At 30.8% G+C, this 21,151-nt stretch overlaps 1 protein-coding gene across 1 annotated transcript; it reads left to right on the top strand.

Annotated features, from left to right (window-relative positions):
* The first annotated feature begins 17,063 nt into the window (after nt 1-17,063).
* On the top strand, nt 17,064-20,586 carry LOC139853051 (ornithine transcarbamylase, chloroplastic-like). The gene is made up of 7 exons (XM_071842418.1): nt 17,064-17,195; nt 17,662-17,792; nt 18,311-18,412; nt 18,532-18,866; nt 19,245-19,376; nt 19,450-19,725; nt 20,165-20,586. Exons 2-7 carry the CDS (start codon nt 17,678-17,680, stop codon nt 20,345-20,347), a joined length of 1,143 nt encoding a protein of 380 aa, XP_071698519.1. The 5' UTR covers nt 17,064-17,195; nt 17,662-17,677; the 3' UTR covers nt 20,348-20,586.
* Nucleotides 20,587-21,151: the final 565 nt, after the last annotated feature.

Genomic DNA, 21,151 nt, shown 5'->3' with positions numbered 1-21,151 from the left:
AAAGCCCAATTACCCAATTTTAGTAATTAGCCCAACATCATGATTACTTCGGATTAAATAAGCATAATGATAACTTAGCTACGAGACATTAATATAAAAAGGTTGAACATAACTTACAATGATTAAAAATAGCGTAGCGTTACACGGACAGAATTTCGACTTACACCCTTACAATATTCGCTAACATACCCTTATTATTAGAATTATAATTAAAATTAAAATATAAATTATAAATATATATATTTTACGTATATTGAGAGAGAGAGATATATTTGGTGAATTTTTACGATCAGAATGCGCGAGCTTTATAGGGAGTTTCAGAAATTGGGGCTCCGCGACTCGCGGCCAATTTTGCCTTCAAACTCCGCGAGTCGCGGAGTTTACTTTTACAGCTCACCCATGTTTGGAGTCTTTCTTGCCGACGATTTATTTTATATATATAATATATATATAATTAATATAATTAATTATATATTATATTATATTTATATACATAGTTAACTTGTAATTTTTAGTCCGTTGCGTCGAGCGTTAAGAGTTGACTCTAGTCCTGGTTCCGGATTTTCCAACGTCCTTGCGTACAATTTAATATCTTGTACTTTGCGTTTTGAATCTTGTACTCTTGTAATTTCGAGATGTTTCTTATCAATAATTGGAACCTCTTTGATTGTCTTTTGTACTTTTGAGCTTTTTGGTCGTTTGCGTCTTCAATTCGTCGAATCTGTCTTTTGTCTTCACCTTTTAATATTTAAACGAATATCACTTGTAAATAGAACAATTGCAACTAAAAGCTTGTCTTTCTTGAGAAATAATGCTGTGAAATATATGTTCGTTTTTAGCATTATCAATAAGACTCGCCGAAAACTGATTCCCGGGGCTTAAGTTATGACCCGATGAACTTTTAATTAAAACTTATGGTTATTAATTATGACTTATGATATAAATAATGATTTTCATTATTATTAAATTACTTATGATATAAAAAGTAATTATTATAATTTAAGACTTATGATATATTTATTATATCATTTAATTATTACTTATGATTTAATTAAACTTTTAATTAAACTTATGATTAATAATACTTTTATTATTAATGAAAAATACTTATGATAAGTATTAAACTTATATTATGAGATTATTATAATGAGACTTATAATAAGGATTAATTAATTATTTAATTATTATAAGGCTTAGTTATTATTTAATTATAATTTAATTATTAAATATTTATGATTTAATAATTAAAATTAGAAACTTATGATATGATTAATAATTCATTATTAATTAATAATACTTATGATATGATTTAAAATTTATTATTAATTAATAATACTTATATTATGATTAATATTTAATTAATTAATTAATTACTTATGTTATATTAATTATATCATTTAAACTTATGTTAATTTTAATAATTTATTTTAATCTAATTAAACTTATGTTATGACATAATTATACATATTTAACTTTAATTAATTATAACTTTTATTATTATTACAACTTACACTTTACAAATTAATGTTGACTATGTTTGACCAAGGTTGACTTTAAGTTGACTTTCGGTTGACTTTGACTTTTAGTTGACTTTTGTTGACTTTCTAAATAAGGAAACTTTCCTAACTTAAAAACTTTCTAAAAATAGCAACTTTCTAAATATGGAAACTTTCTAAATTTGGAAACTTTCCAAAAATAGAAACTTTCCTAAAATAGAAACTTTCCTAAAATAGAATCTTTCCTAAAATAGAAACTTTTCAAAAATGGAAACCTGCTAAAAATAGAAACTTTCTAAAAATAGAAAGTGTGTGTCCGTACGCTGTTCCGATCAAACCGATGCATGTTGAGTGTTGTTCTATGTCTACTTGCAACATGTACAATAGCTATCATACTAAGACTTGACCTAAGTTAGTTATTTATATTGACCTGCTTTTATTTATAGGTCGGCGTTGTGATCATTCCTGATCACTTTACTTCATTTGCTGTTCGCATATTTGTGTGGTTACTTCGTTGCTATTAAGGTGAGTTATAGTCCCATTTTTCTATTTTAAATCTTTTGGGATGAGAATACATGCAATTTATTTATATTTTGAACACAAGTGGAAGTTGGTTTAAATTATTCATTGTGAGTTGAACAAAAATATTCCCTAGTCTGGTAACTGTAATCACTGGTTTCTACTGGTGAACGCGAATCCTACGGATAGATCTATCGGGTTTGACAACCCCATTTCGAGCTAGTCGCGCTAGCAATTTATAATCAGAATGTTTAGTACTTCGTATTTTGTTGTAGATACACTTGTTCGGTGTATATTATTTATTGTGTTTGGCAAGGGTAAATAAATGGTTAAGTGGTTACCAGGTGGCTCACGAAAAATGGAATAATGTTTTTATATGTTTTCTAACATATAATTTAGTGGTCCAAAAAGGAGTTTTTATGTTTTCAAACATAAATTTTTATGGTTTAAATTCGATATTGTTTACAATATTAAACCTATAATTCACTCAACATTTTTGTTGACAGTTACTCGCATGTTTTATTCTCAGGTTCATGATTGATTGCTTCCGCTGTGCTTAGAGAGTCTGCATATTTATGATGGCAGCTTTTGTTAAACATTAACTTGCATTCTATTTTGATACATTTAATAGTGGATGTTGTTGACTTTGTTTTGGTCAACTTTTGGTTAAGTAATAATGTATGGTTTTTCTAAACTTACACATTTTGGTAGGTTTCCTTTATAGGAAATCAATTTTCAAATAAAGAATGCAAGGTTATTTATTAAATTCATATAGAGTTATGATCAAGCTGTGGGACCAAGTGACGGAGCCGTTAAGTGTTTTGACGGGGACATCACAATATTCTCCAAAGCCACTACCCGAGCACGAAGCTCGTTGACTTCTTCTATTACACCGGGGTGATTGTCGGTTTGGACGAGTGGATAAATAAAATCTAGAATTTAATGTAGTATATAATCGTGACGAGATACTCTGGAAATGAGAGAGAAAATGGTGTTTCGGACAGGTTCACCGGTAAGTGCTTCGGGTTCTTTGCCAAGAGGGCAATGTGGTGGATGGAAAGGATCGCCTTCTTCTTGTCTCCAATGATTGAGGAGGCTATGAACCCATCCCCAATTCATCCAAAATAGATGAGGCTGATTGGTTGATCCATTCCAGTCACACTGCTTTCGGAGCTTGAGTGGAATTCCATATCGGAATTCGAGGGACTTGAACTAATGACGAATTCCATTTCGTTCGATTAAATAAAGGATTTTTCGATATGAAATGATTTTTCGGCTATCGGGTGGTATTCTAATTACATAGAATATCTATATATATAGCGCAAAAGATTTCGTAGATTACGGAGGATTTTACGGGATATGTCAGGCAAAGTTTACAGTAACAGATATGCTAAGATATGAATTTTTTCTATACGCTATTCATGCAATCAATGCAGTAAGATGTGTCTAGACTAAGAATGATAAGCAGACAATTTCCAACAAAAATGATAAGCAAAACTTTTGACAATGCAGACACGGTCGAAGTCCAGACTCACTAATGCATCCTAACGACTATCAGTTAGACACACTAATGCAGACCTGGTTCGCTAAGACCACTGCTCTGATACTAACTGAAAGGACCCGTTCATATACATTATAAATGATTCACAATAGTTGATTACATCGCGAGGTATTTGACCTCTATATGATACATTTTACAAACATTGCATTCGTTTTTAAAAGACAAACTTTATTCTCATCTAAAGTTGACGGCATGCATACCATTTCATAATACATCCAACTATAATTGACTTAATAATAATCTTGATGAAATCAATGACTCGAATGCAACATCTTTCGAAATATGCCTTGAATGACTCCAAGTAATATCCTTAAAATGAGCTAATGCACAGCGAAAGATTTCTTTCAAACCTGAGAATAAACATGCTTTCAAGTGTCAACCAAAAGGTTGGTGAGTTCATTAGTTTATCATAATCATTCATTTCAATTATTTTAATAAACCACAAGATTTTTATTAAACATAATTCCAATAGCAGAATCCTCTCGTCTGCATAAAGGTAAAATCATATCCAATAATATAATAGACCACAAGATTTTCATTTTTCATAAACATAATCCTCAAGCAGAATCCTCTCGTCTGCATTAAGGTAAAATCATTCATATGGTGAACACCTAGTAACCGACATTAACAAGATGCATATAGAATATCCCCAAAACAGAATCCTCTCGTCTGTATAACAGAATCCTCTCGTCTGTATAAAAATCAAAGTACTAAAGCATTCGTACCTCGAATGGGGTTTGTTAGGCCCATAGATCTATCTTTAGGATTCGCGTCAATTAGGGGTACTGTTCCCTAATTCTTAGGTTACCAAGCTAAAAGGGTGATATTCGATTTCGATAATCCAACCATAGAATGTAATTTTTGAGTACTTGTGTCTATCTAGTCAAACATTTATAAAGTCAGCGCATGTATTCTCAGTCCCAAAAATATATATTGTAAAAGCATTTAAAAAGGGAGCAAATGAAACTCACAATACTGTATTTTGTAGTAAAAATACATATGACGTCATTGAACAAGTGCAATGTTGGCCTTGAATTCACGAACCTATATTAATTATATATATTTATATGTTTGATCAATATCTGTCTAACAATTTAGGTCAAGTCGTAGTGTATCACAATCCTAATGCTCTAGACTAAATATGCAAAAGTCAACAAAAGTCATATTGACCAAAATGTCTTCCAAAATTTATACATGATTATTATATAGTTTAAATATAGTCATTTTATTTATTTAAATATTTTTAATAGATTTTATTAAAGTAAATAATATAGTTCTTTTATTAATAAATACAGTAAAATTTTATATTAAAATTTATATAATAAAAATATACTTTTATATATCTTAAGTAATAAAATTTATAAAGTTCATTTAATATCATAAAAATAATATAATAGGTATTATTAATGTAATTATATTATACGTAGTAAAATATCTTTGTATCACATATTTATTTGATAAAATAATATTGATAATAATAATAATAATAAGTAAAAGTTGTATTATTTTGTAATAATTATTATTATTCTACTAATAAAAATAACAATAATTATATTTTCTAAAAATGATAAAATGATAATTTTTATTAACAATAGTACTAAAATGATAATAATAATGATATTTCATATTAACAATGATATTTTGATTAAAAATAATAATTTTAGTAAAAATGATAGTTTTAATATTAATAATACTTTTAATAATAATAATAGTAAAATAATTAAAACGATATTTTTCCTTTAAATCAATATCTTACAATATCTTAATTTCATCATGATACTCATACTCATTATTTCCTAATCGCTTCGTTTAATAGCTTTTAGTCGTCTTTTATATCGCGTTCATATTAATAATAATAATAGTAATCATAATAATTAGATGTTACTAATATTAGTTTTAATTATAATAATACTACTAATAATAATATTAATGATAATACTAATAACTATTTAAATGATAATAATAATAATAATACTAATTATAACCTTAACGATAATAACGATAGTAATAATAATAAAAATAACAATAATATCTTTTATTAATAACGACAATGATAATAATAATAATAATAATAATAATAATAATAATAATAATTAGATTATAACGACGATAATAACGCCGATAATAATAATCATTTTTAATAATAATACAAAAATTCAATTGACTATAACTTCTAAACCATTCATCGAAACCATTCGATATCTAAATGAAAAGTTCTCAAATTTACGCTAGCTTTCCAACGACATGCATATCATATACCTTATCTTAATAGCATATGTATTTAATTCAAGATTCGACATAACCTATCTAACGACAATAACGAACGTATAAGCATGCATAATCCTATATATATACTCGAGCACTAGTCAGGGATACACTAATAATATATAAAAGTTAAGTTATGAGTGCTCACGTATCAATATTGAGATTCAATATTGCAGGAAAAGTACGTAGACGTAAAGGAGATGATAAACACTAATTTGACTCACGAGCAATACTCCCGAACCATACCCATAACTTCCATAGCTATAACCCATAATTTCCTTAGCTCTATCCCGCTCGAAAACAATTTTGAAATCACTCGGTCAGCACTCCGTCGTAATATTTTATGTATACTAATAATATCTTGAAATAATACGGAGTAAATATATTTATGTAAATCGATTTAGAGAGTTTAGAGAAAAATATTTTCAAGTTTCTATGAAATAATGAAATCTATTGAATTCTATTTATAATAGACTTTTAAATTATTAAAGTGAATTATTAAAGTATGAATTATTAAAGTAAATTATTAAAGTATGAATTATTAAAGTGAATTATTAAAGTATGAATTATTAAAGTGAATTATTAAAGTATGAATTATTAAAGTGAATTATTAAAGTATGAATTATTAAAGTTAAAGTAAAGTAAAAATAAAGTAAAGGTAAAGTTTAAGTATAGTAAAAGTAGAAAACTATATACGTATAATACGCGTATAAATATATATAATATTAATTTAAATCGTTATATATATTTAATAAAATAAAATATAAATATCGTTATCTTTATCATACTGGTTAAGTAATGAGTTGTCAAAAGTGATTCTAGATATTTATAAAAGTTATATACGTTTTAATAATAAAGTTCTTTTTAAACTGAAAACGTTTTTGTACGTTTGAAACTAAATCAAATAAATATGATAATTTTGTTTTCCAAAACTAAATATATTTAAGAATCATTTTGTTTAAAGGTTAAAATAATGGAAATCGTTATATCATAAAACGTTTTTGAAAAGTAGAATCATATAAATTCATAATAGGTTTTCAAGTTTTTTTTTAAATTACAGTCTGTTGGTGAAGCATGCGATAAAGTTCAAAGGTTAAATAAACGTATGAAATCATCTTAATAAAAAATGTCGAGTTACTTAACTTGTCGATATCCAACATCTAAGTTATTTACACTCCACGTTCTTACTTATAAATCACTTTACCATTTTCCGAATGTTGTCAAAAAGAATAGATTTCTTAAATCACAGTGGACCTCATAACATAGACCCGTAATCATATCACAATGTATCTGATAAATCAATCATTTGATATTATCTTCTAATTCCATCGATAAACATATTGAAACAAATACATTCATGTAAAGTATTATACGTTTAATACTTTATTAATATTCTCAAGTTATAATATATATATATATATATATATATATATATACACACATATATATACATATTTATTTATATATAACGGTTCGTAAATTGTCGAAATTTGGTCGAGGTTATAATGAATGTATGAACACAATTTAAAATTCTTAAGATTTAACTTAACAAACTTTGCTTATCGTGTCGGAATAATATAAAGATAAAGTTATATTTGGTTGGAAATTTTCGGGTTGTCACATTAGGTAAATCGGCTTATTTGATAAATTAACAAGAGATTAGGGGAAATATTAGGCGGGAAGAGAAATTTTTTTATTACATGTTGTTATATAAGGAGCGACATGTTTTTTCATGTTCACGTTTTGAGTCTCTCAAATTTTAATTTAACCTGTCAAACACTATTAATTAATTATTTACGATTGAATAACATAATAATCAAATAGTCATGCTATAAACGCAAAGCCAAACACCCCTTGAATATATCATGAATCAATAGATTTCTCCATTTTAAATTGATAGTGCTCCGTACATCAAATTATATCGACACACCATTAAAACTATTTTACAAAAAAAAAAAAAAACTAATTTACAAGCCTAAACAATACATTATAATGCATGTTTAGTAATGTACAAATAACTTTTGGCTATATCAAATAATTACATATTTCAAATACTCATTTCCACCTCTTATTTGTAGAATAAATATCTCACAAGAATCTAAGTTGTTGCTTTTATTTCTTTAAACACTGCTAAAAAGTCATCTACAACTGCTCACAAAGTTTTTATTTATTAATTAACTTTGTGATTGTAACATCTGTTTTTTTAACGGCCATAGAATATATAAAAGAAGAAAAACGATCTCTAGCAAGACGCTAAGAGATAATTACAATGGGATAGCAAGCCATGAGTTCCAATTTGAAACTAAATGGCCTCTATTTTTAATCCATCTAAAAGAAAGTAATCTGACACAATCAAAAAGACTACTAAGATTACAAAAAACGTTATTAAAAACAAGACCGTTTCGAAATCGCCAAATAGCCCAAAGAAGAGTCACAATAATCGCCACAACCCGATTCTTGCTCGAAGTAGGTAAACTAATACCCTCTAACCACGAAATGAACGAGTCCCACGAAGAAAAGGTACGCATATCACAATCAAGCCACAACCGAACCTTACGCCATAAATCCGAAGCCACCTCACATGTGAAAAACAGATGATCTTTGGATTCAACTCCATTATTACAAACCGGGCACACAACCGTAGGTAACTCTATGCCTCTCGTAGATAGGTTCCAACGAGTAGGAAGAGCATCGAGCCTAAACCTCCATAAGAAAATATTCACCTTCTTAGGTAAGAACTTGAACCAAATGGTGTTCGTATCCAAAACAGGCAAAATATTTCGATCAATCACAAGTCTCGTATCCTTCACCGTGTACAAGCCATCACTCAAAATCGAACAAGACCATGAGTCTATCCTATCCGACAACTGAATGTTACCGATATCATTCTGAAGAGAACATAACATTTATTCATTTCGGCTACCCAAGTACTCCCTTGTCCAAGTCCATTGCCAATGACCATCTACCCATTTATTAGCAACCATATCATCTTTACATAAGTCCAGGTGGTATAATCTATTGAAACGAGAAAACAAAATAGTATTACCACACCACAAATCATTCCAAAACCTTACTTTGGTACCATTTACGATCACCATATGAAATATGTTCGAAGGCAAGATGCCCACGGTCTCAGCTTTTGAGCATGTCATACAATGTTATGCCAATAACTCGATCCATTACCTGATGTATTTACAAAAATATCACCATGTATAGACTTTATAATCGACAAGAACAAGGCGTACGGATTGTTTACATAGCGCCACCTCCTCTTGCTAACAAGAGCAATATTAAAAGCTTTAAGACTTCCAATATTTAGACCACCATGATCAAAAGGAGCCAACACCTTATCCCATTTAACCCAAGTCAATTTTTTATTGAGTTGATTGCCACCCCAAAAAAATCTAGCTCTTATCGATTCAATTTGTTTCAAAACCGATTCCGGACATTTGAATAACGACATAAAGTAAATCTCGAGGCAACCCATAACCGATTTAACAAGAGTCAACCTACCTCCGGAAGAGATTAAACTAGCCTTCCAGGATGCTAACTTATTACGAAATTTATTTACTAGAGAATCCCAACTAGAAGATAATTTCATATTAGCACAAATGGGAATACCTAAATAATTTGTTGGAAAGGATCCAACTCGAGTACCAGTAGCATTAGCCAAAACAGTGACTTCCGAATCCTCCACCCCAATACCAAAAAGATGCGACTTATTAACATTAATTCTTAAACCCGACGCCAAATAAAACACTTCAAGAATATCAAGGATTCGATAAAGCTCTTGCACGCTCCACTCGGAAAAAATAATAACATCATCAGCGTATATAAAATGGGAGAGCCGAATCTGTTGAACACCAACACGAATGCCACGAATAAAGTTAGCTTCCATAGCCCGCTGAAATGTTAAATGAAAACCTTCCATGATGATGATAAACAGAAATGGACTTAACGGATCTCCCTGGCGAAGGCCACGTTTGTTAGAAAATTCACGAGTCGGGCTCCCGTTAACAAGAATAGAGGTTTTAGCAGAAGTAAGGCAACCTTTAATCCAAGCGCACCATCTATCACCAAAACCGAAGGCCGATAGCAAAAACATAAGGTAATCCCAATTTACCGAGTCGTATGCTTTTTCAAAATCAACCTTGAACAAAAGCATCCTTTTATTAAAATTCTTAGACCAAGAAACAATTTCACTCAACATCAACGGACCATCAAGGATTTGTCGACCCGAAATAAAAGCGGACTGAACAGGGCTAATAATTTTATCAATGACGAGAAGCATCCTATTCGTGAGGATCTTAGAAACAATCTTGTAGAAAAAACCCACCAACGAAATAGGCCGAAAATCATTAATGAGAACCGGATTTTTTTACCTTAGGAATCAATGAGAAAAAAGCTGAGTTCGCACCATGTGGCATGATACAAGATGAAAAAAATTCCCGAACATCTTTACAAATGTCGAATTGTAAAATGTCCCAGAACTTCTTAATGAAACGAAACGAAATACCATCCGGACCCGGGGCTTTCAAGCTACCACAATCCCAAACCGCACTTTTTATCTCCGAATCTAGAACCTCTCTTTCCATGAATTCGGCCTCATTCGAAGAAAGAACATAATTCGGACGTATATTGCTGAATTCGACCCCCGATTGAAACGAATCGAACTTGGGTTGATAATAATCGAAAAACATCTGTTTAATGGTATTAGGATCATCAATCCAAACCCCATCAACCATCAAACCCTGAATATTCTGAGTCCTTCTTTTATGTTTCAAGGAGCAATGAAAAAATTTGGAATTTTCATCGCCCTCCACGTCCCATTTAATTCTAGATTTTTGTAATACGTCAGAATCTTTAACATCTGTTTATGCAAGTACAAAAAAAGATTTGGTCATGAATATACATATATATATATATATATATATATATATATATATATATATATATATATATATATATATATATATATATGTATATATATATATATATATATATATATATATATATATACTAGTTGATAGACTCGTGGAATTACTGGGTTTTTGAAGGAAAACTGTTGAATAATATGTTATAGTTGACAAATGTTATTAAACAAACTTGTGAATCTTATATAATTGTTGTTTATTTATAATACAATGAGTTTGTAACTATAAAATTAAGATAAATCTGATTTGTTTTATCGAACCTTGCTATTTAATGGAAAAACGAGTATATAATTATAATATATATATATATATATATATATATATATATATATATATATATATATATATATATATATATATATATATATATATATATATATATATATAATTTTAACATAACAATATAACAAAAGTGATAAGATCGTAATAATAAAATATAAACACTTTGTGAGACAAAAATATGAGAACAATTCGTGATAATGTTAAAATATGAGAGCGATAATAGATAATTGGGAAAAGTATATGAAAATGCATTGAACTTTCACTAAATTCCTATTGTATGGATCCAACTTTGAAATCTCATATTGTATGCATTTAACTTTCTAAATTGTTCTATTGCATGTATTTAACCTATTATAATAGGTAACCTTCAATTAGATATTTATATTATTAGTCCCTCATGTTTGTAAATTCTAATTTCATTGGTCCCTTCTTCATATTTGTTAAATCTTCATCTTCCTTCCATTAACAATACACATACCCATTTGATTCATACCTCACAACCAAAATCACATACCCAAGATATGTTGTAAATCCAACACCTAACATTCATCAATCAACTTTATAACCTAAACATCAATGAATTATCTCAATTTTGATTCACTTTTTGGACATAAACTTTAGACCAGAAAAATTCATGAATCAAATGATGTGTATGCAAACTGAATGTTCATGTAGCTCAATCATGTATACAGGAACTCGGATTTGTAATCAATTTGTTCTCGGATCTCTTCCTCGTCTTCTTCATCTCCACCACCGGTTCCGAATCAATCGAGCAACAGATCTGTATAACATATCTGAAACATAGTCTGGAACGAAACGCAGATATGAAACTACTTGCCATCTAAGATCTTTCGATCTGTGAACCTGTTCATATTCATCAATTGTTATTATAGTTTGAATTTTTGCGGAAATGAAGGTATTGTTTATCATCCATTTTCAGTATACCTAATATAAATAAAGAATGTAATTATATTATAGTTTGAAGTTTACTGTGTGAGAAAAATAGACATGAATTTACCTGTATGAATTTGAAATACACCATGGTTGTTCTTCATCGATTTTGATTTTTGATGTTGTTATAGCTCAAAGTTCTTTAAAAAAATTGATTTTCATATTTTCTTTCGAATTATATTTGTTTAAGAGTTTGATTTGGAGTTTTGTTCTATATGTATTGATATGATACGAAAGACTTGAAAAATGTATTGATATTACCAGGACTATTATTTGGTATTTTAGTTTGAATTTTATTATGCATTTTAATTTTAATTTAGGTTTATGTTCGAAGGTTAAGGTATTCTTGAATCAAGGTGGGATGAAAATGAATCAAATGATGAAGATGATGATAAATGGATGAAGATGAAAATGTTTTGATGTAAATCCTTTTCGTTAGATAAATTGATGTTTATTTTGATTTCGTTATGTTGAGGGATTAACTACGTCAAAAATTTAACTTTAGTAACCTGATACCTGCTTAATAAGTCATGGATTGCATACAATAGTACATATTAGAAAGTTAAATGCATACAATAGGAGATTTCAAAGTTGGATGCATACAATAGGAATTTAGTGAAAGTTCAATGCACTTTCATATAATTTTCCCTAGATAATTTAATTGTACAATTACAAATTACTCCGTACAAATTAGTCTGTATAAAGATCATGGTAGTTAAAAGTAAATAATTTCTAAAGAAAAAAAATAAGGGCTATCTTGGACATGCTCAATTTATTTGTTCTGTGATAATAACCACCTCAAAACCTCTATTGACTACCCCACTAAACTTAATATACCATTTTTTGTGCACAAAATAAAAATAGCCCTAAAGGCTATTATTAGAAAAATTATAAAAACAAACTAATGAACTATATTGGATGTGAGTATCATTAAGTAATTCCGTTGATCTATATATGATTCAACTAAATGAGCATGGCTGCAAATTGAACATTGCACCGAACCATTTGAACATGTTTTAAATCGTTATGTGACCACCTCTACACATCATGGAAATAGGTGATTGATATGAAGTAGGCTCGGACCCACTCGAATAAAATGGAAATATTGTCAATCAAATGAAGCACATCTTGTTCTTAGCCTCAGACACTCAATCTATATAGCCAATATCTCCATAAATTTTTCTAACTTGGTCTATTGTCCTAAAACGATAGAACCACACATTATTTCACTTTTTATATTACCCTAAAACAATAGTATGGTATCATCCCCTTCTTTATCAAACTCAATACCATATGCAAACTCATCATCACCTCTATACTCAAGTTCACTTCCATATGTATAAAAAAAACATAAGTTTAACATACATATGAACAGTTGAATTTTAAGTACATTTTCTTAAAATTTGTAGAATAAAGAAATGCCATATATCCATCAAAAATAAGAAAGTGTAGAATACGATAACTAATACTTACAACATTATTATTGGTATCATCAATCGAGTTCTTCATAACATTATCGTCAACAGAGGTCTCCACTACCTGTTACCAAATGAATACACAAGTTTGTTCTAAAGTAACATACATAATATCATCATTTGAAATAATTTCAAGTCCCTTGAGATCGATCACTCGTTCTAAAATAACCTATTTGAGCAAAAAGTGATCAACTATAGGTTCAAGTGTTCCATTTATAAGCCAACTGACCAAGTTTGTAATGTCAAATCTATTATCAAGTAATATGCATCAATACAAACAACGTAAGATAAAGCTTAAGATTTTAGTAACAACTATAGTAACTAATAATCTTACTAAGGTATTAAATTAATCAGGAGCACACATTTGAAAGGATCTAAATCAGGCCATTGGATTCTCAATCAAATTCATGTATTCAACCACAAAGCTTACGATAATTGTCATCAAAAAGATAAAGGATAATGAAAAAGTGTTAGAATGTTATAATTCACCCATGATTCTTATTGATCAAAGAGGCCAAATACATAGTACATGATCTGATCTCATATCCCTTGATTTTAGGGATCCTACATTTAATATGAGACATGGATAGATATGCCTACACTTAATGCTAGATATTACATAAGATATTATCTACGTCTAATATCCGTTAACATCCCCCCGCAGTTTGAGCGGAAGAGGAATGCACGGTCAAACTGGATTAAAACGCTAACAAACTAAATAACATTCTTCTTTCCGAGCAGACTGATATTCGTTGATGTGGTTGCGTATTGCTTGACTGCGTTTCCTTTTATGTAACGCTTTTTTTTTTTTTTTTTTTTTTACGCCGTGGCTTGCTTTGCCTAAGGATTGAGCATGACTTGGGCATTGAACTTTGTCGACGATAACCACTCTTTATCGGAAGAGATTATTATTCTTATTATTAATTTTTTTTCGAGGTTTGGAACCTAGTCTAGCTAGGCGGCTCATCCTCACGCCGATTAATAAATGAAAAGCTTTACTTGGCTGTCTTTTTTTTTTTTTTTTGTTATAATTCACCCATGATTCTTATTGATCAAAGAGGCCAAATATATAGTACATGATCTGATCTCATATCCCTTGATTTTAGGGATCCTACATTTAATATGAGATATGGATAGATATGCCTACATTTAATGCTAGATATTACATAAGATATTGTCTACGTCTAATATCCGTTAACAAAAAGTACCTTTGCAAGAGCATCACCTATATTTAAACATCATATTGCATTCTTAACCAAGTTCAAACCTCGAAAACAAACCGTAATCAGTTGACATATTCGACCAACTATAATATCCAACAAAGTTCTAATAAACCAAATTTCATTATGATTATTTAATGGTAATGACCAAATAGAATATAAAATTGTTCTCTACCTCAGATACTATAAAGAAGTTAATGATTAAAAAAAGCTAAACACGTACCTATAAGCTCCTTCAGCGATCACTCAAATTCAACAAAGATTGACAACATGAGTGAACACATTGTAATTCCAACGGGTGACACGTATCCCACTAATGCTAACTGAGGCCAATCTTTTCGAAGTGACATGTAACCGCTCAAGGATCCTACACCACTTATGTATAGCATGAACTTTATTATTAAAGACAGATTTAGCTTCGAAGGATGAGTAAAAAATTAGTAGTACTTCTATGCCTCCAAGATATTTGATATCACAGTTGCTCAAACCATCTGCTCGACAAAAATCCCCAATTTAGGGAATGATCCTCCAATCCTTCACAACGCATACAATGGAATGTCTGAAGAGATGTTAAGCAACATCTGCTTCACAAATCTATTGGTTTTCACCATTTTTTCCTCTTTTTTGAACTCATGCATCTTTGATAATTTTTCTCTTAGATCTGGTTTACACAACTTATCTCTTAGATCAGAAAACTTGTTTCCAGCAACGTCTTTGTATTTTCTGTGGTCTCTGAATGCATTTGGTATATTTCATTGACATTTATGTTTGGTTTTCCCACACCCCCAGGTTTGCCGCTATTTCTCTTCCTCTCAGTAGCTTTGAATATCCTAATAGGACATCCAGATTTGATGTTGCTCAAAGAATATAAGAGGGAGTCAGCATCTTTGACGTTTCCAAACCTTATAAAGGCAAATCGATGACCATCCCAAAGTTTTTTAGCTGCCATGTAAACATCCCTAATATCCCCAAAAGGTTTGAAGATCTTCCATAGATCTGTCACAGTCCAATACTCCGGAAAGTTGAAGAACATGAATGATGTCAGATGAATTCCGAATATCCTAGTTAATCGATCTTGTATTCCACCATTGTATTGATCCCGTAACTTTGTGCCTACCCTTGAGTGATTGTTTGTGAATTCTCTTGTCGCTCCCTCTCTCCTCACTTTCTCTCTCACACACCCGATTTATTTGATCTTTTTCTTATCAAAGTAGAAGATAAGTCATGTCTTTATTTACCATGTCGGCTACATACCAATCATTTATTTTAAGTAGGATCGTCTATGAGATAAACAACCATTGTCCTACATTTTATAAGTAACCCAAGAGACGTCCAATGGCGACTATTGTTCGAGGAGAGTTTTACTAATTCGATATACACTTCGATTACAATTGAAAACTCTTCCCACCATCTATTTATTTATTTTTTGTCGTAAAGTGTTCCTATATCCACCAAATAAAGTTCTAACTTTTGAGATTAACTTCAATGTTATACCATATTTGGTTCTTTTTCTTGGCGGCTAGTTTAGATCAACTAAGGGGCCGTTTATTTTTTTTTTTCCAGAATTTAAATCTGTTATATTGGAGGATTGTCTGATTTCATGTCTCTTGAAAACAAATTTCACTTGAAAATAAATTTCAGATTAAGTGACAAATAAACAGAAATTTTAGTTACTGAAACAGAAACAGATAATAGTAACAACAACAACAACAACAAAACTCAATACCATATTAGTGGTGTATGAAGGGGGTGAGATGTAAACAATCATTCATTTATCCGAGAATAAAAACAAGTCGTTTCTCCACCCAGAGTGAAACACACACAAAAGTAGAGAAAAACATCTCTCTCTATTCGACGAATAAAGAGATTGCTTCCGAGTACACATCCGGCGAATAAGTAGGATTTTTTTATAAAGAAAATAGTAAAATAAAATTGAGACGTAATGAAAATGATAGAATTAAATTTTCATGGATTTTAAATCTTATCTGGAATTCAATTTAAGCTTTAAACGACAGTCAAGACGTCAATAAATCGATGTTTGCTGATAATTCAAAAATAGAGCTGAATAAAAAATAGCGCCCAACTAAGATAATAGTAAGTTTTAGGCCCCATTTTTTATGTCATCCAGCAACTAATTTAACCCAAACCCCCGATTACAAAAATTTAACCCCGATTGCAAAAACTTAGAAGCCGTATAAAACGATGTATTACCTATTGATTAATGGTAATGGTAATGGTAGTTTGCTAATTAAATAAAACGTTATTTCGTACTATATGATTCTTCGTTTGTTACGGAGTACTATAATATATAATATTTCTGATTTCTGATTTCTGATAGTTGGGTGTTTCACTATCCCTCTTGTCTTTCTCTATTTCATCTAAACCCTAGAAAGCTAGAACCTTCCACTATACCTTCTATCTTTACTGGCAAATTAAAAGACACGTGTCATTCATCGACGACCACCGCACAACTTCATCCTTATCATACGCCGGTTAGTTCCACTGATCTACTCCTTTTTTTTTTCGATTAAATTAATTAAACATATGATATCAGATATCAGTTATTAAAGTTTATTCGATTTGAAAGCAATAAAATTCAGCTGCAGTTTTTAGCCTATACTGTTATAACTTTAACAAGAGCATAAGCTGATTACTGCAATCATTATCTTTGTTACTTTTTATAATTTGCATTTATTAGATTAGATAATTTATTATACTTCTATTTTTATTGATATTCTAGCTAAATTGGTGTAATAATGTACTGTCATAGTTAAATTACACTAGCGTACTGCAATTTTATTAATTTATTTTGTGCTATTGACTGTTTAAAACAAGAATAACATTTTGAAAAGTGAAATGCATGTATATAGTGTTAAGTTAGCGATTTAGTGAATATATGAAATGATGTGCTTTGTGTAGGTAGACGAATTTGACAATGGCGTATGCAGCTTTGTGTAGGTAGACGAATTTGACAATGGCGTATGCAGCATTGATGCCAGCAAAACTTGGCTTACAAGGTTCTCATGATCACATTCACATGCTTAAGACCACTACTTCGAGCATGAATTTCGATAATCTGAGCAAAGGTCGTTTGTTTTTTGAACTGTCATATTTCATATCCGATATTGTGGTTTACATTATAGTAGCTTATTTGCTAAAGAATGTCAAAGTGTATTCTTAAAATGAACATTAAAGAGTATTCTCGGTCTTAAAATGATTTGGTATAGCTGTTTTCTTTTGTCATTTCAGAAAGTTTGTTAATGATTGTATTTTTTTATACTGTAAGAGCACTTCGACTTCGACTTGCAGTTTAAGTTATAAAAAGAAAATGTTATCATTTAAGTCGATTTGTTATTACATCTAACCATTATGCTGACTACGTATGTCGATTTATAACTTCATATTGCATGACATCTTTTCCCATAACACTTCTTTTAACGCGTAAGTATGTATGATTTGCTACATATATATGATACATATATAACCTGATGAATAACGGAAGCTAGGTTGGTCTTTTCACGAATCTTACTATGATATTATCATGCTCTTAATTCAGATATATTTTGTCCTTTGATTTAGCATATTTAATTCATCATTTGGTGTACAGATTATGTTTGTGGAACCAAGATTAACAAACTGAAAATCAATGGGCGGGTCAAAAAGTCAACCAACGCTCTGCAAATCAGGTCTGCATTGTCGTATGTCGAAGGTACTTAATTTTCTTCAAATAAATGGCTAATAGGAAAATGAAGTTTACCACACAATTTATGATTTGTATGTTGAAAAACAACTACACTTTGTGAGTCATTAATTATGATTTATTATTAGAGAAGACAGGGTACAAGGACTTTTTGCACATTAATGATTTTGATAAGGGAACCATATTAAAGATTTTGGACCAAGCGCAAGAGGTAAAGGCGTTGTTAAAATCAGGAGAGAGAACTTATCTACCATTTAAAGGGAAAACAATGGCTATGATATTTGCTAAGCCTTCAATGAGGACTCGAGTTTCATTTGAAACGGGCTTTTTTCTACTTGGTGGGCATGCTATATATTTGGGTCCCAAGGATATTGAGATGGGTAAGCGAGAAGAAGCTCGTGATGTTGCTCGTGTTCTATCTCGCTACAATGATATCATCATGGCTCGACTTTTTGCTCATCAGGTTAGCTCACAAGAAGCTAATTTATCTTGACATGATTTGTGGTGTTAAAATTGACTAGTTGGATGGGTTCGGTAATGGGTCAAAATGAGTTCATGTCAAAGTAGGTAATTCTGCACGAGGCATGTTAATGTAACGGGCACATAAGGTTTAACATAGATCAATATTTAGTATATGTATATATCGGGCTCGACATGTAAGCAAGAAATGTACAATGCAAGCAATATATGAGATTTTCACTATTTCTTTATCTGTTTCTGTATCAAAGGTTGTTTTGTTTTTATGTTTTAAACACATACTGAGTTTATCCAATATAATACAATTGGGTTATATATATTTTATTTTTGTAAGTAAAAAACGGCCTGATGGTTTTTATTGTAGGACCTGTTGGATCTGGCTAATTATGCAAGCGTACCTGTTATCAATGGCCTAACTGACTATAATCATCCCTGTCAAATCATGGCGGATGCTCTCACAATGATCGAACACATTGGTCAAATTGAGGGAACCAAGGTACCTTCTTTGGTCAATTTATACATAAATTATTATCAGTAAGATTTGGTTTGATACGATTATGAAAATTTAGGTTGTGTATGTTGGAGATGGTAACAACATTGTGCATTCTTGGCTATTGCTTGCTGCTGTGATACCTTTCCATTTTGTGTGTGCGTGTCCCAAAGGTTTTGAACCTGATCCTGAAACGGTTGAAAAAGCTAAACGGGCTGGAGTGGGAAAAATCGAGATCACTAATGATCCAAAAGAAGCTGTTAAAGGAGCAGATGTTGTGTATTCAGATGTTTGGGCCAGCATGGGCCAAAAAGAAGAAGCTGCCTATCGCCGTCAAGTGTTTCAAGGATTTCAGGTAATTATGGAATATAACTCTTGGCTCTTGTTAAATATTAGACGAGACAAAGACAATTTTGACCCATTTACCTTGGAATGGGTCGAAAGCAAACTGAATTGAATTCCAATGCGTAGAAGCTCCTACTCATGTTATGATAACGGGCTAAGAAGCCCCCACGTTGCGGTGGTAATTTTTTTATTTTTTTATTTTTTACTTTTTTTAATTTTAAAAAGGAAAAAAATAGGAAAAGGACAAACTAGCTGACATCAGCCACTATTACTGTTGTTTTAGTATGTGTGTAAATAAAAAAGATTGCTGTTTTGATAATGTTATTAGTTCTCGTGATAATATGAATGCATTAACTATCTTTAATCTTTAACAACTTGATAAACAAGTTGATAATACTAAAATAATTGGATTATAAAGAATGATGGTTTCCTCCCTCTCTCTTTGACAGGTGGATGAGGAACTAATGAAGATAGCGGGCCCTCAGGCTTACTTCATGCACTGTTTACCAGCAGAACGAGGTGTAGAAGTTACTAATGGAGTAATCGAAGCTCCAAATTCAATTGTCTTTCCTCAGGCCGAGAACCGAATGCATGCACAGAATGCAATTATGCTTCATTCACTTGGCCTTTAAGGCTATATTTAAACCCCATAATGTATGCGCTTCTTTTAGTTAGTGCTTTTCCGTCTTAAACCCCTTGGTTTCTAGTTTGTTTCACATTTAAAGTTTCACTTTTGAGAAATCGGACGAAAGATTAAATTAATGATTTTCTGTTGTCGTTGTGATGATAAAAGGTTTTCGTGTGGTATGTTGGCACCTGAGCAACTACTTTTTACCACTACTATGAATCTAGGATGTGCTTTTATTTACTTTTGTCCCCTTTGGGATTATCATGTTTGCCTTCGTTAATTTGACAAACTTGAATGTCTCATTTTTAACTTGAGGATGATAATGTAACTAAGAGTAATGGAACTACTAGAAATATGTTCAAATTGAAGTGGACCATTAACTAGGTAGCGAAGTTGACAAGGTATCCAATTGTTAGGCAAATATTCACAACATTTTCTCTAGTAGTAGCGTAATGGGCTGGTTGCATAATATGTACGTGTTGAAACATGTACAGTTTGGTTTAGTTCTTGTAACTTTATTTATAAATGACGAACGTGATACTAATGATTACACTGATATATTCTATCAAGTCACTAGAAATGTTTGTATATGAATACGAAAATTGCCTTCTGGACCTTCGGTGGTCATCAAAACTAGACCTTTGGATGACTTCCCACCCAATTGACCTTCTTCCATAAAACACAGGTCGAAACGACCCATTTAATGGGTCGTAATTGCCACCTCTGGTCAAACGATGATACAAAAACGTGAAGCAGCAAAGCTTATGGAAGAGGATGTTGGAGCTGCCGTGCAATTTCTCCATTCAAA

The sequence above is a fragment of the Rutidosis leptorrhynchoides genome, chromosome 6 (assembly GCF_046630445.1).
Source record: "Rutidosis leptorrhynchoides isolate AG116_Rl617_1_P2 chromosome 6, CSIRO_AGI_Rlap_v1, whole genome shotgun sequence".
NCBI lineage: Eukaryota > Viridiplantae > Streptophyta > Magnoliopsida > Asterales > Asteraceae > Rutidosis > Rutidosis leptorrhynchoides.
The sequence above is the reverse complement of the archived record's forward strand: the minus strand, read 5'-3'. Positions and strand labels throughout refer to the sequence as shown.

Excerpts from the sequence above, each read along its gene's own strand:
- LOC139853051 (XM_071842418.1), top strand. The coding sequence starts at position 17,678 with ATGGCGTATGCAGCATTGATGCCAGCAAAACTTGGCTTACAAGGTTCT. Across the intron at positions 19,377-19,449 it reads GTCAAATTGAGGGAACCAAG|GTTGTGTATGTTGGAGATGG; the intron begins GTACCTTCTTTG and ends ATGAAAATTTAG. Across the intron at positions 19,726-20,164 it reads AAGTGTTTCAAGGATTTCAG|GTGGATGAGGAACTAATGAA; the intron begins GTAATTATGGAA and ends TCTCTTTGACAG.